General features: G+C 56.1%; 1 protein-coding gene across 1 annotated transcript; it reads right to left on the minus strand.

Annotated features, from left to right (window-relative positions):
• Positions 1-208: 208 nt before the first annotated feature.
• On the minus strand, positions 209-18,999 carry MMD2 (monocyte to macrophage differentiation associated 2). Its single transcript, XM_067306554.1, has 7 exons — positions 18,953-18,999; positions 3,404-3,485; positions 2,796-2,956; positions 2,139-2,213; positions 1,722-1,823; positions 1,075-1,144; positions 209-606 (listed from the first exon to the last, which is right to left on the minus strand). The coding sequence occupies exons 1-7, from the start codon at positions 18,997-18,999 to the stop codon at positions 403-405; spliced, it is 741 nt and encodes a 246-aa protein (XP_067162655.1). The 3' UTR covers positions 209-402.
• Positions 19,000-19,419: the final 420 nt, after the last annotated feature.

Genomic DNA, 19,419 nt, shown 5'->3' on the forward strand with positions numbered 1-19,419 from the left:
CCGAGCTGAGGGCCCTAGTAGCCAAACCCAGGGTGCTCGTGGCCAGGGCTGTGCGGAGCTGCCAGCTCCCATGGGACGCTTGGGGACAGCTGGATGAACAAAGCTTTTGGGACAAACCTCCCTGAGACCCTGGCAAGTGGCCCTGCAGCCCCTCGGTTGGTCACCATGTTACGAAACCTTTGCCTACAAAAATAGACAGTTCTCAAGGTTAAAAAAGAAATCTGTTTAAAATCAACCTTCAGGCTCTTCTCTCTGTGCAGGAAGGGCGCCAGAGGCTGCTGTTTGCCGGGAGAGCAGGTGATGGGAGAGGCTCTGTGGCAAGTCCGTGGTCCAAGGCCCCGCTCCCTGCTCCCCCTTGGTCCCCCGACATGCTGGCTGGCACAAACAGTGTCTTTAAGGCGTCTATCGGGACGTTTTGGCCTCCAGCGCGCCAGGCCGGTAGAGGTACCTCCAAATGGCATAGTAGTGGATACCAGCTCCGATGGCCACAAAGAGGTGCCAGATGGCATGGGCGAAGGGGATGCGGCCGTCGCTTTTGAAGAAGACCATGCCCAGGCAGTAGAAGAGCCCGCCAGCCACCAGCTCCAGGAGGCCATCTCTGTTGGGCTGAGAGCAAGCACGGAGGCAGGGGTCAGTGGGAGCCACGCTGACCTGTTCGTTCGCTCCTGCCCTGTCCCCGGAGCACAGTCAAGACCGAACAGTGGTGATGGCTGAGAGACGCGAGCAGGCCCCTTGCCTTCCCATCTACTACACCCTCTTCTCCAGCAAGGGAGCGTGTGGCCCAGGAGCACAGTTTTGCTGGGACCCTTTCAACACAAGGACATCCAGACAGTAGGTCCACTGGAGAAGACTAGTGACACGCATGGACATCTGCTGGGCACCCGAAACGTGCAAAACTGAGCCAGGCCACATTGTCCCTGGGCATCGCTTTATCCATCATGTAGCCACCTCTGGGCTGGACCACGCCAGCCCGTGAACAGCCGGGAGACACATCAGCCCAGCTGAGACTTGCTCTTCAGATGTTATGGACCAAAGTATTGAGCCCGTGTGCTTCCCGGGCCGGGCATGACTTACCATGGACAGAATGACCAAGGCAGGGAAGAATCCCATGATAACGTAACACACCAGCTCCACCAGCTTGTACCTGCAGCGGGGAGAGAGCAGCCGCTTGGAGGCAGGGTGTGGAGGAACCACCGCGGTTTAGGCTTACAGTGACTGCCACCCTGCTATAGGAAAAGGCGAGGAGCTCTCGCCGGTGCCAGCAGCGCTGGTAGCACATCCCGCAGGCAAGAGGCAAACCCCATGGCCCCCCGCCCCCTCTCCAGGGAGCTCTGGAGCACTTTGGGAAGACATCTGGGGCCTTTTGCTTTCCATTGGGAGCCTTTTGCTTTCTATTTGGTGCCACCATGTGGATGAACCACCTCACAGCAGCATGTCCTCTGTTCCCACGTCCCTGCCGCCAGAGCTGTGACCTCGCCGTCCTCAACCCTAAAAACAGGGTGCAGATGTGAAAGCTGCGGTGCAAGGAAGCCCTCCGCTGCCTGCTGTTCAGGACACTGCCCAGAGACCCCAGACCGACCTACCTTCCTACCTACCTATCTCCATCCTTCTTGCTCTGCCCTGCAGCTCCACTACCATCAGGGCATTAAGAGGGGATGGAAGAGCTGCATTGGGCAACGCAATGCACCCCTGCGAGCGCGGGGCCGCGGGAAAGCACTCACCGCTCATGGAAGAAGAAAACGTAGACAGTCCCGATCGAGGCCATGATCCAGATGATCCAGCGCATGTGGGACGCCCAGGGGCCCAGCTCCCGCAGGTTCAGCCTGCAAAACCCGGGGTCTGCGCTGAGCCAGCTGTGGTCAGCAGGTGCAGGGGGAAACGCTGCCCTCACCCCCACGGCAAAGAAGGAAAAACCCCAAATCATTTGGGAAGCGTCCGTGGCTGCAGCGCTGCCCGGGACAGCTCGGAGGCTCCGCAGGGAGAGCCCGAAGCCATCGCCAGAGCGGGTATAAAGCCAGGCACGATCGCTTGGGGGGCAGGTTCGTAGCCCCGTGCTCAGGGAGCAGCCGGTCGGAGTTTCCCTGCTGCGGTGGGACCCGGTGCCGGCCCCGGCCCCGATCCCCCTCTCGGGCACTCACCAGGGAGCGTAGGAGGCTGCTATGAAGAAGTAGATCACCATCCTGTCAAACATGTGCAAGCAGTGCTCCACCGTCCTGTGGGACGGACAGACAGACGGGCGTTAGGGTGCCGCTGGGACAGGCTTGCCCCAATAACCCCTTCCAGTGCTGCCCCTCCTAGGCAGCTTGCTAAATTTGGGGTGCTCTGGGCTAGGGCTGGTGTGAGCCATGGCTCCAACCGCTCCATGGTCTACTTGCTGCTACTGGCTTTGGGGACTTTGGCCTCTGTCTTTGGCAGGGGAAGGAGTCAGTGTCACTGGAGTCCCCATGGCACTGCATGGAGACACCAGGATCTCAGGTCCTCACATTTTTTTGTCGGGAATATTTCACTGATTTTTTGGTTTTAGTGATTGTTTTCATTGGGTAGCTTGGGCACTTTTAAAAGGAAAAACAAGGTGTTCTGTAAAAGCAGGTACTTTTGCAAAAATTTTACTTCGTTGCAATAGTTAAGAAAAAACCCTTGACCGAGAGGACTTGGCTGAGCAAGAAGAGAGGCAGCACGAGAGCAGGTGGCAGAGGAGGAGGCCAGATCTGCTTCGCGGGGCTCGGGAAACGACTGCTCCCGGCTGCCACCTCGGCCCTTCTCCCTTCACCCCGGCATGGCCAGGGCCGGGCTACCTGAGGTGCCTCTTCTTCCAGGAGATGGTGTGAAAGATGGTGGAGACGATGAAGAGGCTGGACAAGCCGAAGCCATAGATCCAGGCCGAGATGGTTTCCCAGCGGTCGTCGGAGAGGACGTAGAGGATGGAGCTGCCGAGGATGCTGGGCAGGATCCAGAACTGGAAGGGAGAAGCACTCCTGTCGCTCGCTCACCGCGCTTCCACCCGACGGTATGATCTGGTCTCTGCTTTTCCTTTTAGGGGGTTTTTCACCTCGGGCTGAAGCCGCCTCGGTAAGGTTGGGGGGCAAAGAACGACCGAGCACTTTGTGCTGGCAGCGGTTTTATTTGAACCCCGTAAATCTGAGAAAAGGGGGGACCCTGGGCGGCTCGGCAGGCTGCCCACAGCCTTGTCCTTGGGGGCTGAACCCGGACTGCTGAATGCACTGTGCCCGCAGGGAGCAGTATTTTATCGCTGTTAGCATCCCACCCTCACACCGTTCCTGTGGGAAAACCCTTGCTTTTGCAGGGAGCAGCTCCCAGCAGAGCCTCCCGGTCCGTGCCCTGGTCCGCGTCCCCGAGCCCCCGGCACGGCCCTGCTCCCCCCAGCAGCGGGACCGGGACTCACTGCGTGGGTGGCGCAGTTGGCCGCGTGCTCGTACTCCGTCGGCTGGTACCGCCGGTTGGAGGGGACGCGGTGGTTCATGAACCTGCGGGGAGAGAAACAGGGTCAGGGGACAGGGTTTGGGGGGAAACGCTCTCGCGCGGGGTCTGCCCGGGTGCAGCTGGCAGCGCTCGAAGAGTGAGGGAAGCAGCCGGCTCTGCCCATTGCTCCGGGGAGGAGACGACAGATGCAATGATGGCATGCAAGATGCACGTGAAAGCTGTTGCAGATACGGTTTGGTAAAGGTCTGGAGCACTTTCTGCCCCGGAGAGAAAAGTCTTGACCCATTGGGCTGAAAAGGCAGCGCAGCCCCGCAGCAGGAGCGAGGACACCAGGATGAGTCGGACTCGCTGTGGGGCCAGCACTAGTGGGTGGTGACACCAGTGTGACCCAGCACCATGCCCAGCTCTGGCTTCTCCTCCAGGTGATATCCCCTGCGGTGCCTCAGGTTTTGGGGTATCACCTATACCTGTTTCTAAGGCCTCCTGTACCTGCAGAGGCGGCATCTCGGCACAAATCGCTGCAAGGGGAAACCGCGCCACCTGCTCTCCTGCAAACTTTTATCTTTTCTTCTGTTTCTCTCCTAAGCTGAGGTATCAGATTGCTCTTGGCGTCTGGAGGAACATATCAATTTCCCTTGTCAGATCAACATGCGCACAGTGATAAAAAATAGTTTCTGGGTGCACTAGGCTGTTGCTAGGTGCATAACGCTATACCAGGCGGCAAATTGAATGCGTAGCTGTCAAAAAGCAGGTCAGAGCAAAGTGCCGTCTAGCTCAGCACCCTGGTCCTGCCAGTGGGCATAAGAAAGAACATAAGAAATGGGCAAATATAGAGGGATCCTTCCCAGGTTGCACCCTCCTGCTCCCGGTGAGCGGCGGTTTAAAGGCTTTTCTGGGGCAGACCAGATCCGGACAGCCGAGTTGCACGACGGAGCTGCCCTCCAGGCCCCGGTTTATTTGCTTGCTGACCCGTTTTGGTCTGGCAGCTCCCGTGCTCTCTGCAGCCCAGGTGGGCGGTGGGTGGGAGAGGGCTCCCGCGGCCGGTTCGTGGCTGGCCGCTGTGCCGTTTCGCAGCTGGGGTCACGAGGGGGATTCGAGGAGGTGTTAGCGTGCGAGGCAGCCCCAGCAGGCGGCAGTGGCGGCCCGCGGGAGGCGCGGTGCCCGGCCCGGCCGACACGGCGTTCAGCCTCCGCTGGCCTCACCGCGGCGAGGCGGCCCGCGCCGCTAGCGAGCGCGATCGCGATCGCATTTACTGAGGAACAGCTTTAACTAAGAGCGAGAAGCGGAAGGGTCGCGCTCCCGCCGCTCCGCCGAGAAAGGGGATGCTGCTGGCAAAACGCGAGCAGGGCAGGTTGCGAAACCGCCGGGGCTTAGGAAGGCTGCTCATCCCGGGAAATATGGCACAGTTTTAAGGCAATTGCTTATTTTTCAGCACAGCAATCCTTAGATTTGGGAGGTGCATCCGCCAAAGGCCATTCACACCTGTTGTCCCACGCAGCATCCCTTGTGCCGGGAGTTGCGCAGCATCCCTCATGCTGGGAACCGTGCAGCATCCCATGTGCCAGGAGCTGCACAGCATCCCTCGTTCCGGGTGCTGTGCAGCATCCCTTTTGCTGAGAACCACGCAGCATCCCTCATGCTGGGAGCCGCGCAGCATCCCTCATGCCAGGAGCCGCGCAGCATCCCTCGTGCTGGGAGCCGTGCAGCATCCCTCGTGCTGGGAGCCGCACAGTGTCCCTCGTGCCAGGAGCCGCACAGCACCGAGTCCCCCAGCCGCAGCCTGGGGACCCCCATGAGGCCGGGGGGGCTCCTCCAGGTCCCAGGGATTTTATACACTCATAAACCACGAACCATCTGGCCATAGCACAGCATCGCTCAGCTCCAGGGCCGGGCTCCCTCCCGGGGCATCGGGGACCGCAAGGCCCTTCCCGCAGCCGGGGCGGGCACATTCCTGCCGGCCGGGAACAATATCCCTCCCGCCGGAGGACATTACTCTCCCAGCGTTGCCAGGCGACTGTCCCCAGCTCCCCTTCGCTTTCTTTTCCCTTTTAATAATAATCAGCAGGAAAAAAAAAAAAAACAGGCCCTGCGCGCAGCCCAGCCGCCCCGCGTGACGTCGCGGTTGCTGCAGAAACGCGCAGGAGGCCTTTGCCTTTAATTTATTTATTTTAACAAAGCCTCGCTCTGTCTCTCCTGCCATTCTGGCCGTAACGATTGTCATTGCTATTAGCAGTAGTAATAATAAGGCTAAGGGAAGCCGGTTCCCACAGCCTCGTGGGGCCGAGGGGCACATGGCCGCCCACGGGGGTTTTCCGTGTGGGAAGGCGGGCCGGGCCATCCCGCAGCCCCGCTGCCCCCACGGCAGCTGCCTCCAGGAGCGCGGGGGGCTCGCTGGGAGCTGCTCCCGCCACCGGGGGCATGGGAAGGCGCTGGGCTGCCGGCATCGCTCCGGCCCTGCGAAGGAGCGCGAAACGACGCCTCCTCCGTGGCGCTCAGCCCAGCCCTTTTCATGAGCATTCAACTGCCGCAAGCGCTTATAAAGGCAGAAATGGCAAAGGCGGAATAGCGGAGAGCAGCTGATCCAACTAAAAAGTGCCTGGCGCCGCTCCCTGCCGCCGCTCCCGGGACGTGCCGCCGCTCCCCGCCGCCGCGGCTCAGCCCCAGCACCTTCCCTGGGCGCATCCGCCTCCCAGGCCCGTCCGGGTGGCGTCGGGCTCCTTCTCGGTGGTGCCCAGATAAAGACGCAGCGCCAGGCCGTGGCATTGGGATGCACACCGCTGTCCCCGCGATGTCTGGCAGCGCGTACCTCCCCAAAGCCCAACGCCGTGTGGGGCAGGCACGTTGCAAAAGCCTGCTTTTCCAGGAGGGTGAAACAGCCTTAAAAAATCCTATTATTTCAGTTGCCCAGAGTACCTCTTTTTGACCTGTGAAGAGATTTTTCTCATTTTCCTGTCTCACTTTCTAATAAGCATCAAGGGAATTGAATTCTCCTCTCCCTCGGGCTGCTTTTCTCTTTGAATCCGCAGCCGGGAGTCCCCTCGGGTTTACAAGCCCCAGGAGCATCCCGCTTTAGCGCTGCTGCCAGCAGGGCAGCGAGGAGGCGCCCCGTCCCGTCCTGCAGCAAGTGGCTCCCCAGGGATGCAGGCCGGATTTGCCGGCCTGCAGCGGGCGAGCACCCCGGCGCGCAAGGAGCCCGGCGGCACCTCCAGGACGGTCTTCTGAAAGTTGCCGTGCTGGAACGGAGCCTGTGCTGGATGCCCTCCCGCAGGCACAGAGCTTGCAGAGGGCACCCGAGGCCCTCGGCACCGCTGGTGAGAGCACGGATCAGCCGAGCACACCTGGGGCATCCAATTCCCACCAGCAGGTCTCCGGGCTGGCTTGCTGGATACCCCCCACCCTACGCTCTTCGCTGCCTGCACCCCTACGCTTGGGGACATCCTGAGGGTTTCCCCAGGGTGCAAAGAGGCAAGAGCATTCGTCCCAGACGGCCTCCAGCCCTGGCTGCGGGCAGCCTACCCTGGGGGAGCCCGAGCACGGCCGGGGCGATACGGTTTGCTCGGCACGGCGGGGCCCCGCTAAGCCGTGGGCAGGCGGTTACGTACCAGGCTGGATGCTTTAATGCATTTTAGCAAATGCGTTATGCGTTTGCATCCAAAAGACGCTTACGGGTTTCAAACCTCCTGCGTTAGGGCAACGTGAGTCTGTTCATTCGCTCTTCCAGGGCCGCTGCAGGAGGAAGCAGAGGCTGCGCTGGGGCAGCTGGGCACCCTGTCAGGGCACACAGCAAACCCCAGGTGTCTGGCTGCTGCCTCTCTTGACCCACGCAGCTAAAAAACGCAAAAATTTGCGGTGTATCTGGGGTGCTGGAACTGGAGCGAGGGGGATGTTCCTTGGACATGACCCTCTTATTTATAAAAGGTGCCTGCAGTCCCTGAATACAGACTGCGTGTCCGTCCCCCTCCTCCTCCCGTGCTGAGCCCCCTCGCCGTCGGTGCATGTCACCCTGAGAGCAGGAGCAAGGCCGGGGGGCTCCTGGGCTCCTTCTCCTCCAGGCGCTGTTTCTAGCAGCCGCTCTACGGAGCGATCAGCCCTCGCTGGGGCTTGGTGGGGAGCCGAGGCGCAGGGTTATTAACTGCAGCCCCGGGGCTTTTGCCTGCCCTCCTTGTGCCTGCCTCGCCCTGGCCCCTTTCCCAGGGAGGGAGATCGCAAAGGGCCAGTCCCGAGTCTCCGGCCCCGGGAAACAAAGAGCCCCTTGTCCCAGGGAGCCCGGGGAAAGCGCGGAGCCGACTTCCCAGGCTTGTTCCTTTCTCCTTCTCTTTCTCCCACTCTGCTTTTCTGTGGGGTTGTTTGGGGAGGTTTTTGTTGGTGGTTTTTTTTTTTTTTAAGACTTTTATCCAAGAACAAAGTTCTGACCTCAAAATCATGCAGATCTGCAAATTGCCTCCTGGCTCTTGCTTTGCGAGGGGTGGGGGAGGAGAAGGTGAAAAGAGGATTAAAGTAAAGTGCTCCTTGAGACAACTCGTGTGCGAGCATCAGAGCACCTGGCCTCTCCAGGGCACCTGGGGCTGCGAACCTGCACGCCAGGGTCGCGCGCACCCGTGTGCGATGAGACATGGGCTTGCTGCAGGCTGCAACGGCGTGGGAAAAAGCAAAAAGAAGCAAAACGTGGAGCTATTCAGGCAGCTGTCAGTGGAAGGGTTGTCAGGGAAACCCACCTCGCAGCTCCTCGCAGGAGCAGGCACCTCCCCGGGGCTCGGAGGAGCTCTCAGCCAGCCCCGGGGACCAGGCTCGAGCCACCTCCCGGGAAGAGCTGCACCAGGGTCCACGCACCCCGGGGGCTCCCTCACCTCGCTTCAGCTTGAGCAGGCCACAGCCTCGTCGCCCAGGCACATCTCCTGGCTGGATACTCCCAGAGCCGCTCTGTCCTCCACTCATTTAAACAGGATAGAGGTACCCGCAGCAAGACATGTAAGTGCCCTGGGGTTCCTCCCTGCTGGGGACTCAGGTGAGTGCTGTTTTTGCGATGGAGACCAGTTTGATGACTCTGCTACACAGAAACAGCGTGAAACAGGCAGAGGAGGTGGCAAAAAGGTCCCATCTGGCCAGAAGAGGGTTGGGGAGGAAGAGGTTGCTCCGAGAGGGTCCCTCATAAATCCTCAAGGTACTGAGAAACTGAGGCGTTGAGTATCTCGTCACGGAGAGGAGGTTGGTGTCAAAGGCCTGTTGAATCCAACTAATTTTGGGTCAAATTTGGGACATCCCTCTGTTTGCTTTCCCTGTCCTTGAAAGGAGCTGTTGCAACACTTGACATCCTCAGTCCTGCTAGATGTTTCACTATGTATGTGATACACAGTTAAGGTGCTGGGCCCTCTCTGCACATTGCTCAGTTGATGTCCATGGCTATGACACCTGAAGAGCCAACACACCCAACACGTAACTGCCCTTCCCACTAAGCAGTAACACTGGGCTACATGTTGAGTTGCGGCCTTGGGTACTAGGAGGGCAGCACCTCGGTGTCGTTGGGAAAGACCTCTCATGGGAAGATAGAAAGGTGTGAAAATCCTGGTGAGCCAAAGGCTAGAAGGAACCACATGGGAAGGAAATGCAAACTGGTAGGTGAACATCCAGCTCCCGTGCAGGGTTTGGCTTGGGGGGGGGGGGAGTGTTTAGGGCTGGATGGGGCTGGGGCTGGGGCTGAAGGCAGGCTGGGAGGCCAGGGTGGGACTGGGAGAAGATGATGTGTCAGGAAGGGTTCCCAGGTGATGTGAATCCCCCTAGACTGGCTAATCCTCACAGGTTTCAGCTGTGAATGACTTTGAAAAGGGCTGGGTTTGGGTGAGATCTGACCTAATGTTTTCAGAGGCAGGGGTGCTGGTTTGGTGTGCACCTGCCCTAGGAGCTGTAGGTGAGGAAGACATTTCTAGGCAGGGCCTGTCCTGGATTTCCTGCTGGCTGCTCTGCAATGCTTTGGGATTTGACTGCAAGTTTCTAGGATTTATTTGTCTCCTTGTGACTGTGTATGTGACAACTGCTTTTAAAACAGTAGTGGAAGTGCTGAAGGATTGTAGTACTATGGTGGCCTCTTGACAGAGAGGAAAGATAGAGAAAGCACAAGCCTTTGACAGGGGCTGACCTGCAATGGTGGTAAGTTCTGCTATGGCCTTTCTGGCATCCTGGTCATCCCTCAGTAGTGTAAGGCTTGAGAGCATGTCTGTGTTGCAATGCCCTGAGGTAAGGGTGACCCAAAGGACATGTCCCTGTGGGGCAGGCTGGCTCCTAGACCCACTTCTTCAAGGCTCCTGACTTTATATAACCTGCTCTTCTAGAGCAGTGTGGGAAGCCACCAAGAGTGCACCTCCTGCCTGCTTGTGCCTTCCCCAAGAGGCAATGTACATCCTCAAGAGGCTGGAAGCATCTCTGCACCAATGCTGCTTTACTGTGTCTGTGCTACCTCTACAGAGTCCCTCCACGCTGCAGTCTAGTGCACTGGGTTTGCCCTAATAAGCCCCTGGTGATGCCACCCAGCTGCAACAAATGCTGGAGCTTGAGCCTTGGAGTTGTGCTTGTGTGTGATGAGGTGCTGTGGATGCCCCTGTAAGCTTGGCGTATGCTATGGTTTTGACCTGTAATCTGATAATGCTCCAGTTCTGGTCCCTGCTAATAGGATTCATCCTCTCAATCTCTTCTGTGACTTGTAATTAGCTCACTCCTGGGTAGCTGGGTGTGATTGGTACTGAGCAGAGCACCAAATGTGGCTCCTGCACGGGACATGTCACCCAGGCTGAGTGAGATGGGGGGCAGGAGAACAAGGATGTGCTCTTGGCCTTCTCAAGTCTAGGACATCCCATCTGCAACTTGATGACATGGGAAAGGCTCGGCAGTTCCCCCTCACACTAAACTGCTTGCAGCTCCCTGCGTAGAGCCCCCAAACTCTGCAGTACCACAAAGCTGCTTTCTCCAGACCTGGAGCACTCTAGAAATCCTGCTTTTTCTTCCTACCCATCACCAAAAGAACACTGTCCCTTGGAAAACACAAAGGGAGAGGCTTGGGCTGACACTGCCCAGCATTGCCATCTGTGAGGCCCCCCACGCAGGCATGTGCATGGATGTGTGGTACCCCATTAGAAGAGAGCTGAAGCCTCTATTTCCATGCCTGTTTCTTGGTGTCCGCATGTTCCTACGCGAACATATGGTGCTCCAGGTTTGGAAAGATGAGCTGTGCATGCTGTAAACTTGCAAGTCAGCTGCCTGTGCCTCTTGGGCAGCCAGAACAAGCCAGCTCTGTGTTTCTCCTTTGCCTTGACTCCAGCCCATGTTGTGTGAGAAGGGACAATAAGGTTGAAGAAGCAAAACAGCCCTGTTTTCTTTTCTACTGCTTTCAGCATTATGCAAAGAGCTGACAACTTGGATAGGGAGCAACTGAGACAGGAAACTGAAAGGCTCTTCATCTAGAACAGCTTTCCTCACTCCTTCCTTGTGGGTAAACTAGGGGATCGCCAGATCTTTGGGTAACCAGCCCAGAAGCCGCAATGTTCTCCTTCCACAAAGCAAGTAAAAATGGGCTGCAGCTTAAATGCTCATTTATCACCTTTAATTGCCCCCATCCCCATTTTGCTTGTTTCCAGTGCTCTGACATGTGCAAACATGCTGGGCTAGTTGTAGACCACCTCCTGGCATTATACAGTCTGCACGCCACAGGCTGAGAAATGCTGAGCAAGATCACTTGCCTTCTTAGAGATGCTCCAGGCCAGGCACTGTCTATTCAGTTGTCTGTGCCGTGCCTAGCTGGAAGAGATCCCTGCCCTGACTTGTCCTCTGGACCCCTGTCAGTGACAGAAATGACAATGTTGCACATGCATAGCTATATTTCTATGGAAATGCCTTAGTCCTGAGGGTAGGAGGGAGCAGACTTCTCAAAAGCCTAGGGGTGTTGAGCACTTTGAGGCTCTATATAAAGTTCAAATCAGCTCCTTGGTGTAGCAGAGCTGCTGCCCCAGAGCAGGTTGTGAGTGAGCTGGAAGGTGTGAAAGGGCAATTCTGGCAAGCTCAGGGTCTAAGGTGAGGTGTTTAGTCCTCTCCCTCGGAGAGTCTGCTGTGATAGTGTGTGTGAGGGACTGAGACTGGAGGAAGGGTATGTGCTGCTGCTCATCTCATGAGTTCAGGGAAATGGAAATGTTTTGGATTTTTTTTTCCCCTTATAAATCAACAGGACTATACCAAGGGTACACCAGACTCATATTACTTATCTCTTACCCTAGCAGAGACAACCTTGGAAGCCTTCCAAGCCAGGCCTGCAGGCACAGACCATTCCTATGCCTGTGAAAGCCCATGCATCTCTGGGGTTTTAGTTGATGGGTGGAACGAAATTCAGCAGGTAATTGCCAGCAGGATTATATCTGTCCCCATTCCCACCCTATTTGTAGGGATATTTATTTTTCTCCCCAGTGGGGTTTCTGCTGTTTATGTAGATGGTATCTCTAACTCTTTCAAGGCAATGAATGACCCTGCAACAACAGCAGATCAGTTTGTTTATTCATGACAGATGGGATTGGTGAGTGTTCCCCAAATTATTTTCTGAGCTGGGACTTCTTGTTTCATTTGGTACTCATGAGACCTCCAACAGCAGCAGCTTAGTCACAAAATGACTCTGTCCCAGGTGTTTCACAAATGCTAGGAGGACTGCTTCCATAGCCAAAAATCGTCTATTCATTATTTTCTTGTTTGAAAAGTTACTGTACATGCTCCTTGCCGCCTTGCCTGCATTACTTATAAGTACAGAAGCTAGTGGGACAAATTCTGAGCTTAAAACTGGTTTAAAACCTCTGTGACAGCCCCCAGAAGCCAGGAAAGTGATCTCAACTGCTTGCCCCATCACAGGGGTGAGACCCAGCTGGCTGTGTTCCCTCCATCAAGGCCTGTGGCATAGGCGTTGGGTGGACTCAGAGGCTGGAGTCTTCCTAAACCTCTACCCTCAGGCTGCCAATGGCCCTAGGCAGCTCCTTTAAAGCCCTGCCCATAGCAGGGACCGGAGTCTGGTTCAAAATCTTGAAGGAGATCCCTTGTTCCCTCTAGCCAGCAACGTGCTCTAGTGATTAGATGCCTCCAAGTTTAGAGCCCTTATTTAGACCTGACTTCTACCACTGCTGCTAACCTACATGAGCAGGTTGCTGTTTCTCATGTCTGGAGCCTCCCCATAGCATCCCCTGAGAGACACGGTCTTGCTCTCATTTAGGATTTCTGGATGCTACTGAAATACAAATAATCTCTGTAAATTATTCAGCAAATGCCTCTGGACAACAAATGCAGAGAAGGAGAATCAGCTGTTTCACAAACCAGGAAAGGAGATAAAATGGTTTTAATTAGTACTACTACAACCAATGGTAGGGCTATCTCTAATGCTATGGGGTAGCAGCCAGTGTTGCTGACTGCAGCAGAGGAGGAAGCCAAGCATGGAGGTAACTATTTACCTCTGACTTGCTGATGTCTCTCTGTGTGTAAAATCCTTTCGTTGGCAGGAACGAGCCTGTGCTGTAAACTTGAACAGGGACACCAACTTTGATCTAAACTTTCCTGAAGTTCAGGGTTGCTCAGCTAATTGACTCCTGGGGCAAGCACCAGGAATATAATGCTCACAGTATTTTCTTTTTGTTTTGAGAAGCTTGCGCTGCATCACGCTAAGCCCATTTGGGTTGTGTGCACTGTGAAAACGTTGAGGTTCAAGTTCTGCTTATGCCTGGTAAACCCCAAAGGGAGACCTGAAGTGTGTGTGTAATCGTGTTTCCTCCGCTGTCTTTGGCTTTTCTGATCCAAATGGCCATCTCCTTGCAGCATCTCTTTAGGTACTTGAACAACCTCTTTTTGCTGCTGCGGCCAAGCACCCCCAGGGACGGCAAAGTCATGCTCTTCCCCCTTTTCCATAGGAGTGGCAGTAGGTTTGCCAGCTCTGTCACCTGGTATGTTGTAGGGTTGGAGGTGTGGGAAGAGATGACTGAGGGAGAGGCAAGCCGGGGAGCTGCGGTCACGCCAGGCCCTTGCAGACGGGCTCTGGCAACGTCTGGTTTCTTGCATGTGCCTGTGTGCGCTGGGCTCCCAGCTGCGCGGTGGTTTGAATTTCCCATGCATCACATTGGCTGCTATCTTGTGAGACGGGCCATAGCGAGCTGTGCCAAAAAAATCACATCAGGCTGATATCCAACACCAGTGGCAAGAGGGAAAAGACCATTGTGCATCTGTTTCCCTGCCAAGGAAGAGGCGGTCCTGAGCGCAAGGTGCAGGGCTCGTTGTGCCCACTGCTGTGCGCTTCCTGTGGTGGGTGGTCTCCACTTGAGCCCCCGCGCGTGGTCCCCTCTGGCCCTCCCAGTGAGGGTGTATGGGCAGCTTAAAGGAAAGCCTCGTCTCCGGTGGGCTGTGCAAGTCCTGCTCTCTGAGTACTTGTTCCCTGCCAAATAACTGGCTCCAATGCTAATTGCACCCTGGACATCTAAAACTACATGAGACGAGTCCTACCGGTGGTATATTAAAAGGATATCTGAGTCAAACTGGCACCACAGATCAGGCAATATTCAATTATTCAGTGAGATCAGATGATCCTGTTTTTTTTAGATGTTTTTAGGGGCCTTGTGTGGCCTCTCTCATCTCTTGGAGCAGCACCTTTCTTGGACCTGCTCATCTGGAGGCCAGCCCTGGGCGGCACTGGGCTATGCCAGCTGCAAGGACAGCAGGGTCCTCCTTGGCACAGAGGGATGGGGCAGCTGGCCCTCCTTGCAAGGGGGCACCACGAAGATCCACCACCTTTCCAGTGGCTCAGAGCCATGGTATCGGTGCTTTAAAGCATTTCCCTTCTCGCGGTTTCATCCTACTCAGGCTGTGGGGGAAGGAGAGCTCTTGGAAAGCATCTCAGAACGTGTGGGAGCTGGCAAGGGCTGATCATGCTTTCTTTGCAAAGCAAATGGAGCGAATCTTCCTGATCCAGTAACTAGAGAGCAGGAGCTTTCATTGGGCTGTCAGCCTGCTGTTGCTTTTCTTTCCTTGTTTGTGATTTTAGTATCCCAATGTTTTCTCTCCCTTCTATTCCTGCTGTCCCTGTGGAGTGTTGGACATGCTGGTTCTCCTTCCCTCCCTCAGCATCTGCGAGCAGGAGAGGCAGGTAGAGGAGCTTTGGGGGGAGGCTGATGTCTCTGCTTGCTCCATAACTAGGTGTGCTGGGACCAATGAGGAAGGTCTTCCCAGCTGCCCTTCCCCAGATTCAGAAGGTCTGGTTTTGAGGAAATGTGGTGTTTGGATCTCCATCACCTCATGCCGGAGAGGAGGTGGTGCAAACATTGGGCTGGCAAGGACAAGCCAGCTCCTAAAGGCAGGAGGGCCAGACCTGGATCTGCGCACCTATGAAGGTCTTCACTCTCTCTAACCTCCTGCTCCTTCCTGACTGAGAAATTAATGTTAGCTTTCCTGGCTGCTCATCTTTTTCTTCTTATTCTGTGCAGGGCAAGACAGGCAAATGCAATAATGCATAAATCAGATCCTGAATCTGTATCAGCAAATTATGATGATTCAGTGCCCCGCACAGCCGGTGGCTCCCAGCAGACCTCCCTCCACTGCCTGGGCCAGGGCTGGTGAAGATGGCCAGATACGCCAGCCCCCTGTCTAATCGTGTTTCCCTTCAATTACAGCTCTTGATGACTAAAGTCCAGGAAGCACTTTATGTGCCTGCAGGGGGATTTGGGATAAGCCACAGCTGGATGCTAGCAATGTAGGCAGGAGGCACTGGACCACTTCTGAATCCAGAGTAAAAAGTGGGACAAACCAGTGTCAAAGCGGTGATGTGGAGGATGGTATCAGTTACCAGCTTGGTGTAACTTAGCTGATGAGCTCAAGTGATGAAGATGTGCAGTTGGCACCACTCTGTTAATGTGGGGGTGTGGAAGTGAGCACCACTTATACAGTGAGTGGGGAGAAAGGGAGGGGGTGAGGGCAGGGGCAGAAGGCTAACGAGGAGGAACTAAGAGGTGGCCAGACGAAGCAGAAGGGGCTTTAACTCCCTTTGCCTATGGCGTAGTTGCTGGAGGAGGAGTAGAGGGGACCCAGCTCTTGCTGACCCTGCCTGTGCCTCCTGTGTCCTTCTGGCTCCAGAGGAGGGGACACCAGGCCCTCACCTATTGCTTGCCCCCACCATCCCATGCTGAAGGCAAAAATCACCAAGGGGTTCACTTATAACCCCAATCTGCTCAAAAGGCATCGTGGTGCATCAATATTTCCCTCCCACTATGGTGACAGGCCACCTCCAGTTTCTTTCTTTCCATCCACCCCAGCTGCAATGCCCATCTCCAAACCACGAAGCCAAGCTGGGAGGCACCTGGGGTCATCCTTGTGCCCCTTCAGCCCCTAGTTTTCTCCTGGCAGTCCACAGAACGCTCCCACATTGATTACTGCCTTTCATCTTTGTTCAAAGCTTGGTGCCTTCATTGCAGCTTTTGCCCAACAGGTCTTTCATCATAACACTGCATTTTATTTATTCCTTTTGGTGTGTGTATTGATGGCTAAATTCCTCCTTTCTTCATCCTCACTTGAAGTCAGATAAAATGACATTAAAAATGGAGTTTTTCCAGACTCTTCCACTGCAAGAAAAACTATCTGCTATTTTCTTTTGTTTTGCAGGATTGAGGAAGGCTACAAGCAAGTGTTCCCCATCCTCCTCCAAAAAGATGTGGTGAGGTGCTTCGACTGCCTTCCTGCAAAGCCCAGCTATTTCTGTGGCCATCTGAAGAGCTTGTGCTGATGTGTGCAGCAGTGACCCCACAGCTCCTGCTCATACCAGCCTCCGTCACAGAACCCCGTCCTGCCCCACTGCTCACCTGGGCCTGAGGAGCAGAGACAGGGTCCCCAGGCAAAAAAAAAAAAAAAAAAAATCCGTTTATAGGGTCACTTTTCCAGCATGTCCCAGCATGGTTTGTCCATGTTTCTCCTCTCTGCTGTCAGCTAGGGTGATCCTGACCCCCTGTCCCGCGAGGTGCCGTGTCCCCCTTTAGCCTCCTCCCACAGACTGCCGAGTCAGACACCGAGGGAGGATGGATGGAGCCGGGCTTCCTCCTGCGAGCCTGGAGCGAGCGCATTCCTTGTCAAAGCCAGCTCTTCCCTCTGGGATGTGCCACACTGGAGCACAGCCAGAAAGCACCTTTCCCCTTGGTGGTGGTGGGCCTGATGTCTCCCAGCTCAGCTCTGGGGCACTGGGAGCTTTCTGCAGAGAGGAAAGCCTGTGCGTGAAGCCCCGGGGGGGAGAGGGATTAGCTGATGGTTATTTTTAAGTGATAAGCTAAGATGATCTCTTGGGTGATGTTGGAAGCTCTGGGTTAGCGTCACGTGCTGACGATGCATTGGTGTTCCTCTGGGTGAAAGCTGAGGGAGCAGGAATCCCATCCTGCTTGCTGGGCTGTCACTGGTGTTGCAGAGCTGGCCAGGGACCTCAGGGTGGCACCCCTGTCCCCTCTGTGCCAGGAGTCACAATGGCTTTTTATCTTCCCCTGACTTCCCACATCACCCAGCTATTCTCCTCTGTCTGGTTTTCCCCATCTCAGGGTGGAGAAGATAGTCCAATGCATGGGAACCATGCTGGGAAGGGGAGAAAAGCAGGGCGGAGAGTCCCCATCTCAGGAGAGAAGCAAATCTCCTCCCTTCCCCTCCTGCTTTGTCCACAGCCTTTCAAAAGCTTATTGGAGTCATCTGTGGGATATGTCCAGTGGCCCAGTTCTCAGCTCAAGTGCTAGTATCCAGGAAGAGATGAAAAATATGTGGAAAATGCCCTGTGGACCTGATCCTCCTTGTGCCCTGCAATGCAAAGCTCTGATCTTGCCCTGAGGCCTGCTGCGGTGCTACCCATCTCTTGTGCTCTGCCACTTGGAAGGCTCTTTTTAAAATGCTATGCATATTCAACAAGTTTTCTCCTTGGAGGACTACAATGTTTGAGCAAGCTGGTGTTGGGGAAAAAAGACAGGGCTGATGGGTTTTGCTAGGGGAGTACTGAAGTGGGAGGCAAGAGAAGAAACACCGTTACTGCTCCTGGTTCTCTCCAGATCTATTTTTCTGTGGACGTCTGCCTCTAACCCCAGCTGTAGGGACCACTTTGAGTCTGACACCACCAGAAGTGGAGATCTGAGTGCCAGCTGAGCCCCTCCACAGCTGCAAAAACCTCCCCACCACTGTCACCAGTGGGAACGCTATGGAGGCTGAACCCTTCTGGGCAAACGCTCCAGGGATCTTGCAAAGCCCCAAAACGCCAGGCTCGCTCATCGCCATGGTCTCTAGAGCCGTCGGCAAAACCCGACCTCAGTGCAAAACTCTGCTAGAAGATCTCTTAACCAGCCATCCCTGGCGTCCCTCCCCTGCAGCATCCTTTGGCTATAGTTTACGCCAAGGGCTCTGCTTTCTGAGTCACCCTTCAGCTGAGCTGTGTAGCCAATGTATGTGGGGCAGCTTTTGGCCCTGGGTTACCCACCAGCTCGCTGACACCATCCGCACCTGAGCCCTGCCAGCGGCGCGTGCACAGCCGAGCGTGCTCTTTGACCTGGCCCGAGCGTTGCTCCGGTTTCCTCGTAAGCAGATAGCACCGCTGCCTCCTAGCAGCCCTGAGCCATTAAAACATGTCCTGCTCCTGTGGGAGACAGCTGCTCTGGTGGAAACCTCCTGTGTCTCACAGCAGGGAAGGAGCTGTGCCCCAGCCCCACATGGGAAGCTCCAGACAGTGCTCACAGACCTGTGGGTCTGCAGATGTTGGCAGCTTGGTCCATCCTCTTGTAAGCCCCTGCCTATGGGCAGCCCTGGAGACCCACCAGGGTCCTGTCTCCGTGTGTGCAGGGAGCGTGTGGGACGAAGTGTCCTGCATCTCCCCCAGGTGAACTTCAGGTTCAGCAGTGTCGCAGTGAGACCAATGGAGAAATGTCTGTCCCCTATGGGGAGGGTTTGCACCCACTGACTCAATCAGGACCTGGGCTCCCAGGTCCCTCACCAGTAGAAGGACAGCCTTGAAGTTAAACCCAGCATGGACTGGGGGGAGAAGTCCGGGACCTATCCTTAAACCCAGCACCAACTTGAGAGAGCTACTTGATTCCAATACTTTTATTTCAAATGGAGGCTTTTAGGGTCAGTACATCGAAACAGCACCCAAATAACAAAGAGCACCTCTGTCCCTGGTCACTCTTGGCTCATCCTCTCCAGCAGGGAGTGAGAGATCCCAGCTCCCAGAGATGCAACTGGGCTGAATCCCTTAGGGATGCAGAAAGGCAGGTTGCGTTATCCCAAAAGACAAACTGTGCAAGCACGCGAGGGCAAAGGGACCAGCCTGCACCTGCCCTGGGCTTTGAGGAACTCAGCATCTTTTGAAGGTCTCTTTCGGCTCGATGCCCCCCGCCCTGCGGGAGCCGTACCCTTGGCAGGGGGATGCGCGGGCTGGGGACTATCCTGGGGAGCGCAAACACAAAGCAAACTGAAGGAATCGAAAATGCCATGCGAATGGCTTTACCTGGCGTATCGGGTCTTCTGGAAATCCAGGACTCTGGACATGAACATCTCGGCAGTGCCATCAGAGTCCAGCGCCGGTCCAGGGCTCGCCGAGGGAAGGGGGAGGACGCGTCGGGGAGGCGGGGAGCAAACTCGGCAGCTCTCCGCCGCGGCAGCCCGGGCTGTCCGAGACGCGGGGGAGCCGCACCAACTCCGCCGGCTCCCGCTTTGTCCCTCGGCTGGGGCGCGCGGCGGCGGCGGCGGCGGCGGCGGCAGCGCCGGGACCGCGGAGCGGAGCGGAGCTCTCCGCGCGGCTGAGCGGGCGAAGGAGGGAAAGCGACGGCTCGGCTCGGCCCCGGCCCCCCCCGCCCGCCCGCCCGCCCCCCTGTTGCACAAGAGAAGAGCACAGCGAAAACAAAGGCGGCGAAGGGAGGCAGCCTGCGAGGGAGCCGCGGCCGCTCCGGCGATCCAATGTTCAGAGATGAGGAG

Source organism: Apteryx mantelli, chromosome 16 (genome assembly GCF_036417845.1).
Source record: "Apteryx mantelli isolate bAptMan1 chromosome 16, bAptMan1.hap1, whole genome shotgun sequence".
Lineage (NCBI taxonomy): Eukaryota > Metazoa > Chordata > Aves > Apterygiformes > Apterygidae > Apteryx > Apteryx mantelli.